Source organism: Haliotis cracherodii, unplaced genomic scaffold (assembly GCF_022045235.1).
Source record: "Haliotis cracherodii isolate W230 unplaced genomic scaffold, xgHalCrac1.p SCAF_8, whole genome shotgun sequence".
In the NCBI taxonomy this organism is placed as follows: Eukaryota; Metazoa; Mollusca; class Gastropoda; order Lepetellida; family Haliotidae; genus Haliotis; species Haliotis cracherodii.
Window position 1 is genome coordinate 40,001,766 of NW_027266341.1, and position 16,768 is coordinate 40,018,533.

The window sequence follows — 16,768 nt, forward strand, 5'->3', positions numbered from 1 at the left end:
ACAATATGTGACATCAAAATAAAATATTCTTCTTCTTTTCTTCCTAATGTGCAACACATGAATAACAACAATTAACAGTTTGATAAAAGAAAACAAATACGCAAACACGACGCTTTGTTGATATTGGAGAATCTAGTGTGCACGACAGAAATATGTATACATTGGATATATACGACTAGCGACGCGCGTCAATAATGGGGAGGATGTGTGTGTGTGTGTGTGTGTGTGTGTGTGTGTGTGTGTGTGTGTGTTTGTGTAATACATATAAAACAAGACATACTTTGCGGTCAGTGTCGTATGATAAGTAAAAAAGCGAATAAGAAATAAAAATACAGAAAAAAGAAACAATAGCTCAAACACGTCAACAAAGAGCAGGGCAATCACTCCCCTCCATGCAAAGTGTGTGGATAAAAACGCCTCAACAAATAATCAAATCAAAATTGAGATTTAATATCACAAAACTAGATACATAAAATAACTATAAAGTATGTCAGCAATACAATCTTTGAGATAATAAATGTGCCCCATTTTCGCTTCTTCGTGAACTACGAGGGGTGTTCATTAAAGATTTCCCCTAAACCACTTAGGGTTATCATATTTGGTTGAAATTTCACATGTGTAATGATACATGTATCTATGGGTTATGTCTGAATTTGCAGCACCGAACTATCAATCTTACCACTTTTACAGGTTTTATGATCGAGTAAGGTGTGACAATGGAGCCAGTAGAATACCGAGCAGTGATTAGGTTTTTATATTTGAAAGGTCGCACACCAAAAGAAACTTTCGATTAAATGAAAGCAACTTATGGGGAAGATGCCCCATCATATGACGTTGTTAAACACTGGCATCGACAGTTCAAGTGTGGTCGGACATCTGTGGAAACAGCTGCCATTCCTTGTCGCCCCCATTCAGCCATTGATGAGGACACTATCCATCAAGTGGAGACCGCAATTTTGGCAGACCAAAGTATAACTGTTCGCCAGTTAGCACAAGATGTCAAGATTAGTGTAGGGTCTGTGGAAAAAATCATCCATGACAATTTGAACATGCATAAGGTGTCTGCACGATGGATTCCCAGGTTGCTCACACCTTTCCAAAAGCAGGAACGAGTCAATCGCTCAAAGGATCTTTTGGACATGTGCAAAAAAAACCCAGGCAAAATTTTTGACAGACTTATCACACAGGATGAAACATGGGTCTATCACTATGATCCTGAGACTAAAGTTCAGTCGATGCAATGGAAGCATGTGGAGTCACCACTCCAAAAGAAGGCACGTGCATGTCCAACCCTCTGCAGGCAAGGTCATACTCACGGTGTTTTGGGTCCAGCACGGATTAGTGATGATGGATTTCTTGGCAAAGGGTACTAAAATTACAGGAGCTTATTATGCTTCACTGCTGCGGAAATTGCGGGACGCTATCAAGCTTAAGAGGGGAGGCATGCTGACCAAGGGTGTCCGTCTCCTGCAAGACAATGCTCTAGTACACAACTCTCATGTTGCCCAGACAGAAGCGCGGTCCTATGGCTATGAAATCCTTCCACATCCTCCTTACTCTCCTGACCTTGCACCATCTGACTTCCACCTCTTTCCAACCATGACGTCATTTTTGAAGGGAAAACGTTTCACAGATGATGAAACACTGATTTCTGAAGTCAAGTCCTGGTTTGAGACGCAAAATGAGGGCCTTTACAATCGAGGTCTCCATAGTTGCATAAAACGATGGGAGAAGTGTGTAACTCTTGGTGGTTCCTATGTGGAGAAAGACTAATACCTATGCCAAGTTTCATTCCGCTAGGTCCATCGGAAGTGGGTCAGGGGAAATCTTTAATGAACACCCCTCGTACATATCAGAAAAAGGGTTATCATTGTTCAATGAAATTTTAGTACACTAATTTGGTCTAACAAAATTTTGTTTCTAAAATAGTATATTTTAAATACTAATCTCACACTCAAATAAGAATTTTCTAATTTTATATAACCCATAAATTTCTGTACGCTGGAAAAAAATCTATTTATATAACTATAAGCATTCCTCTTCCCGAAGGCCATTGTGTACTCAGTGCAGCGTCGGGGCCATAGCGATGACTAAGACCTACCGCAATGTATACACGTACATCCCGGCAAAGAGTTTTACATCGTATTTCGCGCACGCGCGGACGAGTTGTGCTATCAGTAGAAAGGACGCCTGATTGGTGGTGTGATAAACATATACAACCTAATGGCGGAAGCAATGTGTGTGATGTTTAAATGTTTAGGTAATACCTAGACAAATTGGAGTGTACCTTTTGTCACTGGGATTACAATCTGGAAAGGGTTGCCCCACGGCAAAATGAATTACGGAAAACGTATAGCCCTAATTCCTCTTCCCACCAAGTGCAGCAGTGTAAAGAGTATGAAGGCGAGCTCTTCCATTAGCTCCAACATGAACACCGACAGGTAGGGTCCACGCTCAATCAGTGTTCACCACACACGGCGCAATATTGACACTTCACTCTCTGTTATTCCAAATGCATGAATGACACCATGATTGTGGACGGGCACAGCGAGTAACACGCTGTGTAAGCATGGAGAGCTGCAAAAGACAGCTGGCTATTTCCTGCACTAGACCCCGGTGCATGTTTCGCCCCTTGTGGTATACATTGCTGTCAGGTTATAGGCATGTTGCAGGAGATTGACATTTCACTGAGAGACCAACAATATCTCCCAGAAGACATTTAGAAAACTTGTCAATAAAACTAACACTTGCTTGATGAATTGGAAATGAATGATATTCAGTTCTGTACCCTTCCATATTTTGGCATCATGTATGTATGATACATTGTATCGTTTGTGTGACAGTACGACATATAGCTATCAGCTGGCTATGTGATATTATGGAACGAAGTATCCTGATGTAATGCTGTATATTACAACTATACTGTGAATGTTCATATCAACCATTAATCGATGATAATACCTTCAGTGGGTATGTGTTAGTATTACGAGGGCTTTACCGGGTACTCAAGTACTCGGGGCCAAGTCGGTTTCAGCGCGAGTCCGTTGTCGAGGACACAAGTACTTTCTACGGAGGGGGAATCACTGTTACTTGTCATCTATATTTTGGGGTTATGTGTAGTTGATGTTTTTCCACATGAATTGGATGGTGAAAATCGGAAAATAAATTTCATATATATGTTGTATTTATATCAGTTCTACTGCAAGTACAACCAGTACAATGAGGCAAATGAAACTAGCAAACACCTAAGTGTCAACAGTGGAATAACAAGTTCATGTGTTCAGATGCAAGTGACCGGTGAATAGTAATGCGTTCTTCGTAATGTATTGTGTGTCTTTGTAGATTTCACTTCTTCACTTTCATTGTTTTTCACTGCTGAGTCATTTAGTCAAGTGATCAGTCGGAGCATGGACCCTAAATATATGGACCTATAAATATAGACTCGTATTAAGTGTCCATGGTCGGAGTCATTGTTAAAGGAATATTAACTCTGAATTTAGAAAATCCTATTAACTGCTACTTTTTCAAGCACAGTGTTTTTGCTGTATAGTTAGATATGTAAAATCTAGGCAAACAAATCTGAATTGTTTGGATAATCTAATATTGAAGCGACAAAAGTCTGTCTATAAACATTGAAAATGTCAGCTGGATGCAGAGTCCTTTGTAAGGTTTCAGCTTTATCACTTTTTCATTGGATGACTGCTCTGCTATTAACAAATCACATGAGAGCTTGAATTCACAGTAGACTTCCTGTGTGCTGTCAATCATCCATCTGCTCAGCTAACCCCATCCCCACCAAAACAGAGGAAAAAAGTATGATGTGTTTGAGACACTGATGTTATGTATTTATCTACAGTCCGTTTGATTCCATCTGAGACTGATGAATTGCTCACTAACTCAAAATCTAATAATTGCAACAAAACCAAAATGTGCACAGCGACATGAATTGAACAGACCAACTCTGATTGTTTGTCTCATAATTTTGGACACCCGAATAAAAAATTTGTTTAACAAACGATCATCATATTGTTGACATTTTTCGCCATCCCATACCAAGGAGGACCAGTTGCTCATAGAACAGACAGGTGGGCAAGTTTCATGTGCGAAAGTGACGTAAGGCTTGCTGAGCAAACCATAGATGTGTGATTGCTATACCTGAAACAATGAGAACATCACTCAATGCGATGTCAATTATTAGAGAGTAATTTTGTAATTTGGACCCTCCCTCTCAAAAATGCTGGATCCACCTTGTGATAGTTGAAAATGTCCACAATGGCTTCAAAACAGCCTACTGTCTAATGGTTGTCCTGACTGACGTAGGTGTGTCAGTTTGTCTTGGAAATTAGCAGTAACAGTTTATTTAACAGTTGATATACATGTTACTTGCTGTTAATGCTATTAAAAGTCTTGTAGGAAAGTATGAAATGTCAAGTTGGTCTGCTTCAGTGTCTGTTTCTTGATTGTTTCCACTGATGAATGTTGCAACAAGCTCATGATTTGCAGGATTTTGGTGCAGCAGAAGAGCAGAATGGTTTCACTGGTGGGTTTTATAGTCAGAAATCTGCCATTAAAGAGCAAAGAGATGGTGCAAGACGCCACAAAGCCGTTTTCTTTGTCTTTTTTTTAACCTGATTCGTGTTTGATGCACATGGTTTCAAAATGGCAAATCTGCAGCTAACCACAGTGTGCATGGTGTGAGTACCGGTACTTTTCATGCTCCTATATGTTTATTCATGTCACTAAATTAATTGTTTACATTTAACATTTGGTTGATATGTCAATATTTTTTGGGTGTATAATCATAATTTTGTTTGATGGCTGTGATTTTGGGATAGTTGTAACACTTTCAATTTGTACAATGTAGGTGGCATAATCATGCTTCATTGTACATGTCATTATTATCCCCTGCCCCAACGAAGTTGGCGGGGGATATAGAAATGGGTTCCGTCCGTGTGTGCATGCGTGTGTGAAGAGCAGAATGGTTTCACTGGTGGGTTTTATAGTCAGAAATCTTCCATTAAAGAGCAAAGAGATGGTGCAAGCCGCCACAAAGCCGTTTTCTTTGTCTTTTTTTTTAACCAGCAGTCCCTGGGACCAGTAGCTTTAAAAACCAGTGGGAACACTGTTAAACCAGTGCATCCGTCAATGTCCCATGGTGATTGATATATGGACAGTATATAACATAACTTTGTGTCTAAGCACTGATGTACCTTGTCATACCCTGAAGTATACCGGTATGTTCCGTGATGCAGTGTTACATCAGCATGATCAGAGATGACCATGACTGCTCCATTGTACATATATTCATTCAACTAAGTAATGATAGATCAGTTGTCATTTCCTAAACATATGTATTCAATGATGCAGTGCTACAGACACATCTGTCAATATTGTAATTTAACTCAGTTGGATTGATGGTCATTGGAAGTGGTGTGGTGGGTTAATTATTTATTCCTTTAAGGTTGATTTGTTGGCATTTTGCGATAAGAATTTTCAGTGCTGTCCAGACTCCTTGATGTTTAACTTCAAAAGTTTAAAGGAGCATTAGGTTGTGGCTTTTACCATGCAGTCTGACATTGCCTGTTAAGGTGCATCAGCAGCATTGAGTGAATTAGCTGGCTACTGAGCGTAACGAGAGACTGGGCATCCGTCTGTATGTCTGCAATATATTTCAAGGCAGTGACGATATGTATTTTTTTACGCTGATTGGTTAGTGTAGTATCCTTATTTACATCATTCCCACTCTCTCGCATGATACAGTGAAAGCAGTGACATTGTACAGGTATCGTAATAACTAAATTTTCGTTGTGTTCATTGTAATTCCTGCATCTGATCAGCTGAAGTGGTCACATGTTATTGCATTAATTTGTCAATGAATGTAAAACATTAAGGCACGTCCACCAAAGGAGACTACTTTTATTACTATGGAATATCTGGGAATTACAATTGACAGACGAAGGACTTCCTTTATTTCTACTCACGTGTATCATCATGCACAGGACATATAGCAAAATTCATGAATTTTCATTGTCCAAACTACCGCTTGAGACCGAAGGCCAAGAAGGAATGAAACAGCAAATGTGCAGGCTTGCTTGCCTATTTTTTGGCCACTCGCTTGGGTTCCACAAATTTCATGTCTTCGTATTTCATTTCTAACCCTCACATTTCCAAATGTGTCTTCCCATTTTCAGGGAACTAATGTTCGAATCTGGCGGTAAATGACAATGTCATTTGAAAAAGCCACCTTCTCCCGAACATCATGAACATATTTGTTTCAGTTCGTTAGTTTGGCTGTTGCAGTGCTTCTTGCCTCTTGCCTTGATTGACAGGTCCTATGAAGTTTCTTTTGATCCTTCTCTCCGTTGATTGGCTACTGATTTGTTGGAGTGTATAGTCTTGTGCATAAATAAAAAAATCACCAGATCCATGTCATGCCATGGTATGTATTCTTATACGTTGAATGATTATCAATCTCAACATGTTTGTCTTCTTTGATTTATATAACCTATTTTACAGAAACTATTGTACATAACACATGTTTTCATTGTCGAATTTAAATATAAGGATTTACTGTATTTTTTTCCGGTTCATTGAGGTATGAATAAAAAACCCTATGTGCAAACTTTTGTAAGAATCTGCTATGCGGATTCAAACAGTTTGCACATCGTTTTTTTCATTCATACCTCAATGAACCGAAAAAAAATACACAGTTAATCCTTAAATACATCGTAATACATCCTAAATATGTATAATGAACATGATGAATACCCCAGTGTTTAGAGCTCTTGTCCCTGATTCGTGTTTGATGCACATGGTTTCAAAATGGCAAATCTGCAGCTAACCCCAGTGTGCATGGTGTGAGTACCGGTACTTTTCATGCTCCTATACGTTTATTCATGTCACTAAATTAATTGTTTACATTTAACATTTGGTTGATATGTCAATATTTTTTGGGTGTATAATCATAATTTTGTTTGATGGCTGTGATTTTGGGATAGTTGTAACACTTTCAATTTGTACAATGTAGGTGGCATAATCATGCTTCATTGTACATGTCATTATTATCCCCCGCCCCAACGAAGTTGGCGGGGGATATAGAAATGGGTTCCGTCCATGTGTGTGTGTGTGCATCACGAAATCGTTTCCGGAGCATAACTCAGAAACCGTTAAATATTTCTCTACGAAACTTTGCATGTCTATCAGGCTCATGCTGAACTGGTGCCTTTTGCTATTTGGGATTTTTATGATTTTTTATTTTTTACGTTTCCATGGCAACAAGTTGGACTTAAGTTCTATAAGGGTGCTGTTCGTTTCCGGAGCATAACTAAAAAACTGTTTAATAATTTCTTACAAAACTTTGCATGTTTACCAGATACATACTGAACTGGTGCCTTTTGCTATTTAGGAATGTTGTAAATTTTTATTTTTTACGTTTCCATGGCAACAAGTTGGACTTAGGTTCTATAAGGGTGCTGTTCGTTTCCTGAGCATAACTCAAAAACCATTATATACTTCCTTACAAAACTTTGCATGTCTACTAGGCACATACTGAACTGGTGCCTTTTGCTATTCAGGAGTTTTATTAGGTTTTATTTTTGACGTTTCCATGGCGACAAGTTGGACTTAGGTTCTATAAGCATGATAAGGGTGCTGTTCGTTTCCGGAGCGTAACTCAAAAACCATTAAATACTTTCTTACAAAACTTTGCATGTCTACCAGGCACATACTGAACTGGTGCTTTTTGCTATTTAGGAGTTTTATAAATGTTTATTTTAGAATTTCCATTGCAGCTATTTTGACATGGCCTAAGAGAAATTTTGTGTCAGTTACCTGGTTTGGGACCATAACGTGTTAAAATGGGGGGGGGGGGCATATAGATGTATAGATGACTTCGTCGACTTGTTATGTTAATTATTATGTTATTATGTTTATTGGTTTCTATAAGTAGGCGAACAAATGTTTAATTCTTTGAGCTATGTGCATGATGGGGATAGTAAAAGATGAACACATACATCTGGATTCTTCCAACATATGCAAGTGAGTTTGATTTTGTGTATAGATGTTTATTTTTCTTTGTTACTGCCTTTTACCATTTCTCAGAGAGTTCTCCATCAACCCTAGCCCTAACCCATCAAAATAAAACTGTCAGATATGATCTTTCATCGTGTATTGGGGGCTTAACTGAATTATCATGATTATGAGGATAAGATTTACAGACATCATTTTGTGACACAAGTGGTTAGTTCTATATGTGAGTTTCAATGAGTAAAGATGTGTAGCTTCACTTGGGAGTTGTGTGATTCTTGAGCTGCTGAATATTTGGCAGTTAGACGTTACTGTATGAAGATGTCTGTATTACAAAGGCTGCTTGAGAATTCATCAACATAAACATGGATGTTGAAACAGCCTAATCATTATGGTTACATAGATTATTAACTAGAAACATGTCCCTTCAGTTAAATCTTGGTCAGGTTTCTTATTTTATGAACGATAGCTTGAGGTTAATCTTGATCCTAACGTGGTTCTTATAAAACCTTATTTTTAGCTCACTGAGCTTGATTCCGTCAAAATCATTTTCTATCTCTTTCTTCAGTGGGATAAACATTTGAATGGAAGAGACTTTGCAAAGCCTCATAGGAAGTACTGTCATACAATCGCGTCCATCTATTAGACATCCCAGAATGTTCTTTTGTTCAGTTTTCAAATTTTGAATCGAGAATTTTGTCACAATATTTTTCAAAGTGTAGTCTGGAATAAAAGTCACAAGTTTGAAACTAGTGCTGTATTGCTTGAGAAAACTGCTTTTTGATCGGCTGATGTTGACTTCTTGTTAGTCATTTAATTGGTCTGTCCTCAGATCTTTTTTTAGCAGTGGCGAGCACTAAGATTTGATATTAATGAATCCAAATCTGTCGTTGAAAATTCTATTTATGGCCATTAATCAAGGTCAGGCCATGGTCCACCTAGTTGTCAGTGCTGTAGTCCATCCGTTAACTTTTACTTTTTCGATGTCTCCTCTGTCACTACAAGCCCAATGGAGCTGAAACGTTGAATGATCCTATCTTAACATGATCCCTGTTATTTTTCTTGGCACTAGTTTTATTTGAAATGTTATAAAATTTGGTATATGTATAGTTAGCAGTGGGGCTCAACACATATGTTCTGTGTTACAGTGATCCCTCGCTACAACGCTACATTCAGGGTCCAAATAATTGATGAGCGTTATAGATGATCAGCGGTTTAAAGGGGCACTGATCTAAAGCAATTCCCCAGGACTGGTTGTTGCCTTTGTTATTGTTTTTTCCCCCGTGAGTACCCGGATGATACGTAATGCAACTGAGCGTGACAAACTTGGAGGCAATGTTTGTTTTATCCATTTTTGAACATTGATTGGTTACCCCTGATCTATTAAGATTTTGACATAGGGCGCATGTTAATTAATTTCTTCAGCCTAAACAAACAGGCAAAAAGAACGACGGAGCTCATCGGTTGTCGTCATTTGGAAATACCCCTGATTGTTATAGTTGAAAATAAAGTATCAATGCAGTGAAAGCATTTTCGGGTTTGGGATTGCGTTGATAATACGATTACTACCATGACTACTCCCTTGTTGTCATCCACGTTTTCTGGTATAACCCTACACCTTTGTATTTGTAGTCATTCATTTGATGCTCAGTTAATGAATTTATTATAGGTACAATAAGTGGTAGCACCACTTAGATTACCTGACAAAGGTTCCCATTTGGGATTTATTGTGTCTGGGGTAATTATGCAATCTAAATTCAGGTTTGAAGTGAGGTAAAATGTGTATTATGTAATATGCACGTGGCAGCCCAGCAAGAGATGAATGATCAGTTTATTTTCCTTTTTCGTAAATCAACGGATCATTCGTAGTCATCAAAGGATTAACAGAAAATACGTTGATTGATTAATCACTGTTATCATGGTTTTCTTGCATGGTGGATATGTCAAAAGTGAGTGTTTACATGTCTAGGTTTACTAAAACAAAGGGAATACACTCATATCATGGCGTGAAGTGCCGATGTAAAAACAACATATTTTGTTCAAAGGGTTAACCGATAATACGTTGATTAATTGCTCATTGTTATCTAACTCAATGGATTTTTTTAGGAACCGTGGACGTTGTGAAAATAGTTGTCACGTGGGCTTTCTCAGCCAACCTTTGAGGCTTGACATCTATGTGAAACACCTGAAACAATCAAAGTGATCAGTTTAGAAACGAACACAGGTTATAATATCCCGAAACAATATATATCTTTTAAAATATTTGATTGTTACAGAGACACGTGAAATCGAATATGTTTCTTTGTGCAGCTGCAGACGTTTGGGATATTGTACCTTTGAGTAGATATTCAGGGATACAGTCCTCGAACAAGGACAACATTTTCAGTCTCTTGGTGATGATATTAAACATAAAAATGTTTGGAATTCGTTGTCATAATAAATTTTTCAGTCAATTTGTAAAATAACTGAATATTCAGGAGTTTAATAAATTTCCTAAAAGTGAAAATTTTACACATTTTGACTTTAAAAATATAAACACGATAAAATAAGCAATGCTCAGGAGAAATATTTACTTTGTGTTGCAAGTCAAAATAGTGTAAATGAAAATCGCACAATTACCCAATTACCAAGCATGTGACCTATCAAAACTTCGTCACCGTTACCAATGCTACCCACAAAGATACCTACATTTCCATATCATTTTCGAAACTGTATTTCATTTTGTTGATCAATGTGACCATACGCCCTTATACTATCAATAAAAGTGACAAATGTGCTTACGAATTGCGTAGCACAGGTCGCAAACCAGTCTAGGTTTCTGCTATATCATCCTTGTACTCACGGGAAAAAACAATAACAAAGGCAACAACCAGTCCCAGGGAATTGCTTTAGATCAGTGCCTCTTTAACGAAGGTCGAGTCGTAGGTGGTAGATGTACAACAGAACAGTACACATGCTCTGCCTACCTAACACGATCTACGTTGCACCTTTCAGAGTTTAAAAATGATTAGAATAAAAATTGTTTATGATTCATAGGGTAAAAAAAGATTTATTGAGTATTAATATGCACTTTCAAAGAAACACATCATATCACTTCAGCGAGTTCAGGTGAATATACAGGTGTAACAAACTTGGTCAATAAAAGTATTAAATTTGACATTAAACATTACTAGACATGATGATATACCTTTCAAATTGCATTTCCTGCTCTCCAAGGCATTGTTTTATATGCTGAGATTAAGATTACGTGTGTATTTTCTCGTAAACTAAGCCGGAAATAGCTATCAGCTATGCACGTTTCCTCCCAATCTACTGGTGATTCAGTTATAAAGCACCCAATGATACAACTTCAAAGAATTTTGATGCAATTGTCGGAAAAAATTGTATTTGAAGTTATTATTATATCAGGAATAATATATACCAATATCGTGTTATATTAGTTGCAGCTTCCACTATATATATATTTAAAATGATAAGAATCATAAGCGTAGCAATTTGGTACAGGTGGTATGCAGGATATTTTTTCTGATGGAACAATTTGACCAGTCACTGTAGGAACTTCCTGCGCTACATGTATTTCGCTTGCGAAAATGTTATGTTGACATTTAACACTCAAACTGCCTCAAATATGACTTTTAGCGAGCCATGGTACAGCATTTATGATATGTGTATCCATTCTCTTGCAAATAAAGTTCGTTTCAAGGCGTCAAAAGCGGTAATCTGACCGTGGTTGCTGTAAATAAGGGTGAGTTGTGCGATCTACCGATCACTTCTCACACAATTTCGCTGAAATTATTGTAAACATTCTTTAAAATTATTTAATGAAATTTTGAATACGATTAATAAGATATATTACAAACAATAATCCAGATAAGCAATGAACAATTTGTTTATAACCAGATATTATAATAATAGGATTTAATTGCGTACTTCTTTTCGGATTTGTTGACTGGTATTTCCCGTGTTACATTTTTGCGGTGATCAGCTGATAATGTTTTCTGAGATGGAGAAAACATTGTGTCATTGGAAAACTTGAGTTTATGTTAGTAAATTTTGGAAGGAATGCTTTACTGCGCGCTATAAAAGAGTATATTGAAGAGCGCAATAGAGAGGGAACACTGTATTTGAATTTAATTATTAATGTATCAGATGTATATGGTCTTGTTCAGAGAAATTACTGTGAGCATGGAAATTTCATGTCAACAAATTCATAGTGAAATACACAGGATTGTCCTGTTATTGCTCAGTCTGGTTATAAAAAGTGTTCATTGTATATCGAGACTTATGTTTGAAATCTATTATATTAATTTTTTTCAAGATTTCATTCAATATATATGTGTAGGACTCGGGTATATGGCGGGACTATAATCCGTGGCCTATTCTCAGATCCGTAGCACATTCTCATTGTTCCATAACGTCATGCTTGAGACACACTAATCCTCGCCTGTGATGACGTCATGTAAGTTCAACGTCTATTACCGATAGACACAGCAGTCAGTCGAAAATGATGGATCCGGACACCCTAGAAAACCAAGGTTTCAGATTCAAGCAAGCAGAGCAAGAAACCAGAATGGAAATTACTATCTAATTTGTAAAATATCCTTACATAAAGGCTCTGAATCTGATCTGTAGTGAGGAAGCATGAAAATATTCAGGATTTTCTCAACTTAGTCAAATGAGAGAATGGTGCAGAGGGTTTCGAAAATTATTTCTACAAAGAAACTTCAGTGAAAGTTTTTAAGAAAAATACCAATATGCAATCACTGCACTGATGATGCGGTTCTAAAGGGGAAATGATAAAAAAATAATCCAGAGAAATTACAGCATTGAGCATTGAAAGTCTGTCTCTGTATATGAAAGTATACAACCTTTAGCGCTATAGAAGTTGACAATGAATAATATTGTGTTAATCTGTCATAGATCTGAGTATACTCCAATATCTGCGCTATTTGTGGAATCTGCCTTCGATCTGAGTATACACCAATATCTGCGCTATTTGTGGAATCTGCCATCGATCTGAGTATTCGCCAATATCTGCTCTATTTATGGAATCTGCCATAGATCTGAGTATTCACCAATATCTGCCCTAATTGTGGAATCTGCCATAGATCTGAGTATACACCAATACCTGCTCTATTTTAAACTAACATTTAGTCTCAGAAATCTTATATTACACAATATCCTTATTGACCAGGTTGACTCTAAAAATATATAAAAATTCCCTATGCTGTGGAATAGAGCTGGCTTGAGCTGGCTATACTTGTTTTTGTATGCTTTTCTAGATTCTAGCTCTATTTGTGAACTCTGCCATAGATCTCAGTACATGCCAATATCTGCCCTATTTGTGGAATCTGCCATAGATCTCAGTATATGCCAATATCTGCCCTACTTGTGGAATCTGCCATAGATCTCAGTATATGCCAATATCTGCCCTATTTTTGGAATCTGCCATGGATGAGTATATGCAATATCTGCCCTATTTGAGGAATCTGCCATCGATATGAGTATACACCAACATCTGCCCTATTTGTGGAATCTTTCATAGATCTGAGTATACACCAACATCTGCCCTATTTGAGGAATCTGCCATCGATATGAGTATACACCAACATCTGCCCTATTTGTGGAATCTGTCATAGATCTGAGTATACACCAACATCTGCCCTACTTGTGGAATCTGCCATGGATCTGAGTATACACCAACATCTGCCCTATTTGTGGAATCTGCCATCGATCTGAGTATACACCAACATCTGCCCTATTTGTGGAATCTGCCATAGATCTGAGTATACACCAATATCTGCCCTATTTGAGGAATCTGCCATGGATCTGAATATACACCAACATCTGCCCTATTTGAGGAATCTGCCATAGATCTGAGTATATGCCAATATCTGCCCTATTTGTGGAATCTGCCATAGATCTGAGTATACACCAACATCTACCCTATTTGTGGAATCTGCCATGGATCTGAGTATACACCAACATCTGCCCTATTTGTGGAATCTGTCATAGACCTGAGTATACACCAACATCTGCCCTACTTGTGGAATCTGCCATCGATCTGAGTATACACACATCTGCCCTATTTGTGGAATCTGCCATGGATCTGAGTATACACCAACATCTGCCCTATTTGTGGAATCTGCCATGGATCTGAATATACACCAATATCTGCCCTATTTGTGGAATCTGCCATAGATCTGAGTATACACCAACATCTGCCCTACTTGTGGAATCTGCCATAGATCTGAGTATATGCCAATATCTGCCCTAATGTGGAATCTGCCATAGATCTGAGTATACACCAATATCTGCCCTATTTGTGGAATCTGCCATCGATCTGAATATACACCAACATCTGCCCTACTTGTGGAATCTGCCATGGATCTGAGTATATGCCAATATCTGCCCTATTTGAGGAATCTGCCATAGATCTGAGTATATGCCAATATCTGCCCTACTTGTGGAATCTGCCATAGATCTCAGTATATGCCAATATCTGCCCTATTTGTGGAATCTGCCATGGATCTGAGTATACACCAACATCTGCCCTATTTGTGGAATCTGCCATCGATATGAGTATACACCAACATCTGCCCTATTTGTGGAATCTGCCATGGATCTGAGTATACACCAACATCTGCCCTATTTGTGGAATCTGCCATAGATCAGCCCTACCATAAATCATGGCATCATAGATGATGTACTTTGAATCGTGAAGGTCATGCTTGTTGTTTGACCCTTTTATGTCAACATATTAATTTCATGATCAAAACAGCAAGCCCTCGGAAAGCCTCAAACGGTGACTCGTCAAACTGCTTTTCAGTTAAAATATTGGGTATTTTTAAACGTTATCACTGGTAAAATGGGCAGAATATGTGTGTGTTGCTGATTGCTATTTTTGCGTTATTTTAAGAGACAATTACCCATGGTAATCTTAATCCCTGCTTATTAAACAATGGCAAGCATATGAAGTAAATACAATTGAAATTGTAAGTCATGATGTCTTGTGTTTTATCGCAACTTTAACATGTTCATTGACCAAATTATCTTCCTTCTGTTCACCCGAAGCGATATGATGCAACATGTAGTTTTGACTACATACTATATATGGAATAGCAATGTTCCTGAAACTCGTGCCCAAGAATGGGGTTGCACACTATACACAAGCAAATACGGTAAGCATGCATAATTTGGATTGATTTCATAATCTGCATGATATGTGTCAATAATTAGCTGTCATATTTGGAGCTTTAATAGTGTGGGATAAGTAATGTAGTATTGATATGTAAATGGAATATTCTGGTTGTATTGTTGAGGGTTCATCATATCCATTTTGATGTTCTAGCAATCTCGCTTGTCCACATCTTCCTGTTTCATTGTAGACGGCCCCAAGTCTATGTACACTCAAAGTTTTTACAAATTTCTGGAACAAAACCCCACAAGATATACAAAAAGAGTTTCCCTTTGCCGGGAGAGTGGGTAGGGGGATTGTTTCCCTGGGGCTGTCAGGAGGAGCCAACATTGTAGGGGGAGAGGACTGCTGCCAATGTTTTGTTGACCCATGTAACCCACTGTGTTTCTCCTATCAAATATCCCACTCTTTTACTTGACATTGGTAGAGAAATACAAAAGGGAAGTAACTGAAGAGTTGTCAGACATGAAGTATCTAGTGACAAGGGTTTAAGCTAAGAAAGAGGGGTCCCAACCATGCCATTTGAGGAAGTGCAAGTTTGCTGGTGTATTTGTTAAAGGCAGCATGTCAACATCTTGTCGCTCTCTACCGGGTCATGCTGGTTCGTTGCTGCCAAAAGCAGGTCACTGGGCGTTCAGAGAGGGCATTTCAGTTACAATTTGAATTGCGGAAGTAAAAGACGGGACCTGTAAGAGTGAGTTCATTTGTGCTAAGTTCCATCATGGTGAAAGGACATATACTTCCAGCAGACATGCCTTCTTATCATGAGGAATTCTACCCCAGGTAAGTTTCCCTCCTAGCTATATGTTAGTGCTGGTTACCATGAGAAGTAGTCGTAATACTGTGGAATCTAATTAAATCTTGAATCTTAAAATGATTGTTTTGATCAACATAATCAAAGTCAGGATGCCTCTCAGATTTAAGACCATCTTTACAACTATGACCTTTATTGTAAACAATATGAAATGAGACCTTCCAGCATGTTCATTGATGTTACTTGTGTTCAACTGGCCTTGGCCGCATGGAAAGAAACGTGCTTCCTCTAGTGTTAGTTGCACATGTTAATCTATGTACTGAACTATGTATATATCACTGTGTACTGAAAATCTCAGTTTGAAGATGTTTTTTTGTGTTATACTCAGTAATTGCTTCAGGATAAATATATTTGTAGGGGAAAAGTATGATTGTGATTTGCTATTTTTCACTTCCCTCCCACAGTATGTTATCATGCCATGATAATCCAGAATAAGAGCAAAGCCACCAAGGTTTTACCCTGGCTTACAAAACTAGGGGTCCATGGCCTCCCACTTATGACTTTCAAGGGTCCTTACAGGAAATAGGAGGGTCCTGTACTGTACTGTACTGTACTTTACTGTACTGTACTGAACGTTTTACTTTAATTGCTAATTGGAGGACCTCATCAAGAATTTGATGCTTTGAATATTATTTTACGTTCCTCGGGATGCAACATATTCTATGTTATTCTATTATATGCATTTATGCATCATGTAAAACCATTCACTCAGTCATTAATGACGTACAGAT

At 37.9% G+C, this 16,768-nt stretch overlaps 1 protein-coding gene across 5 annotated transcripts in view; it reads left to right on the forward strand.

Annotated features, from left to right (window-relative positions):
- Positions 1 to 2,183: 2,183 nt before the first annotated feature.
- The window catches only part of LOC139449426 (neuronal PAS domain-containing protein 2-like), a 55,831-nt gene continuing 41,246 nt past the window's right edge, over positions 2,184 to 16,768 (forward strand). For all 5 annotated transcript variants that reach the window (XM_071230810.1, XM_071230811.1, XM_071230814.1 and 2 more), the window contains exon 1: positions 2,184 to 2,441. In XM_071230810.1, the coding sequence (XP_071086911.1) occupies positions 2,335 to 2,441 (107 nt within the window). In that variant the 5' untranslated portion in view covers positions 2,184 to 2,334. The remainder of the gene's footprint in view (positions 2,442 to 16,768) is intronic.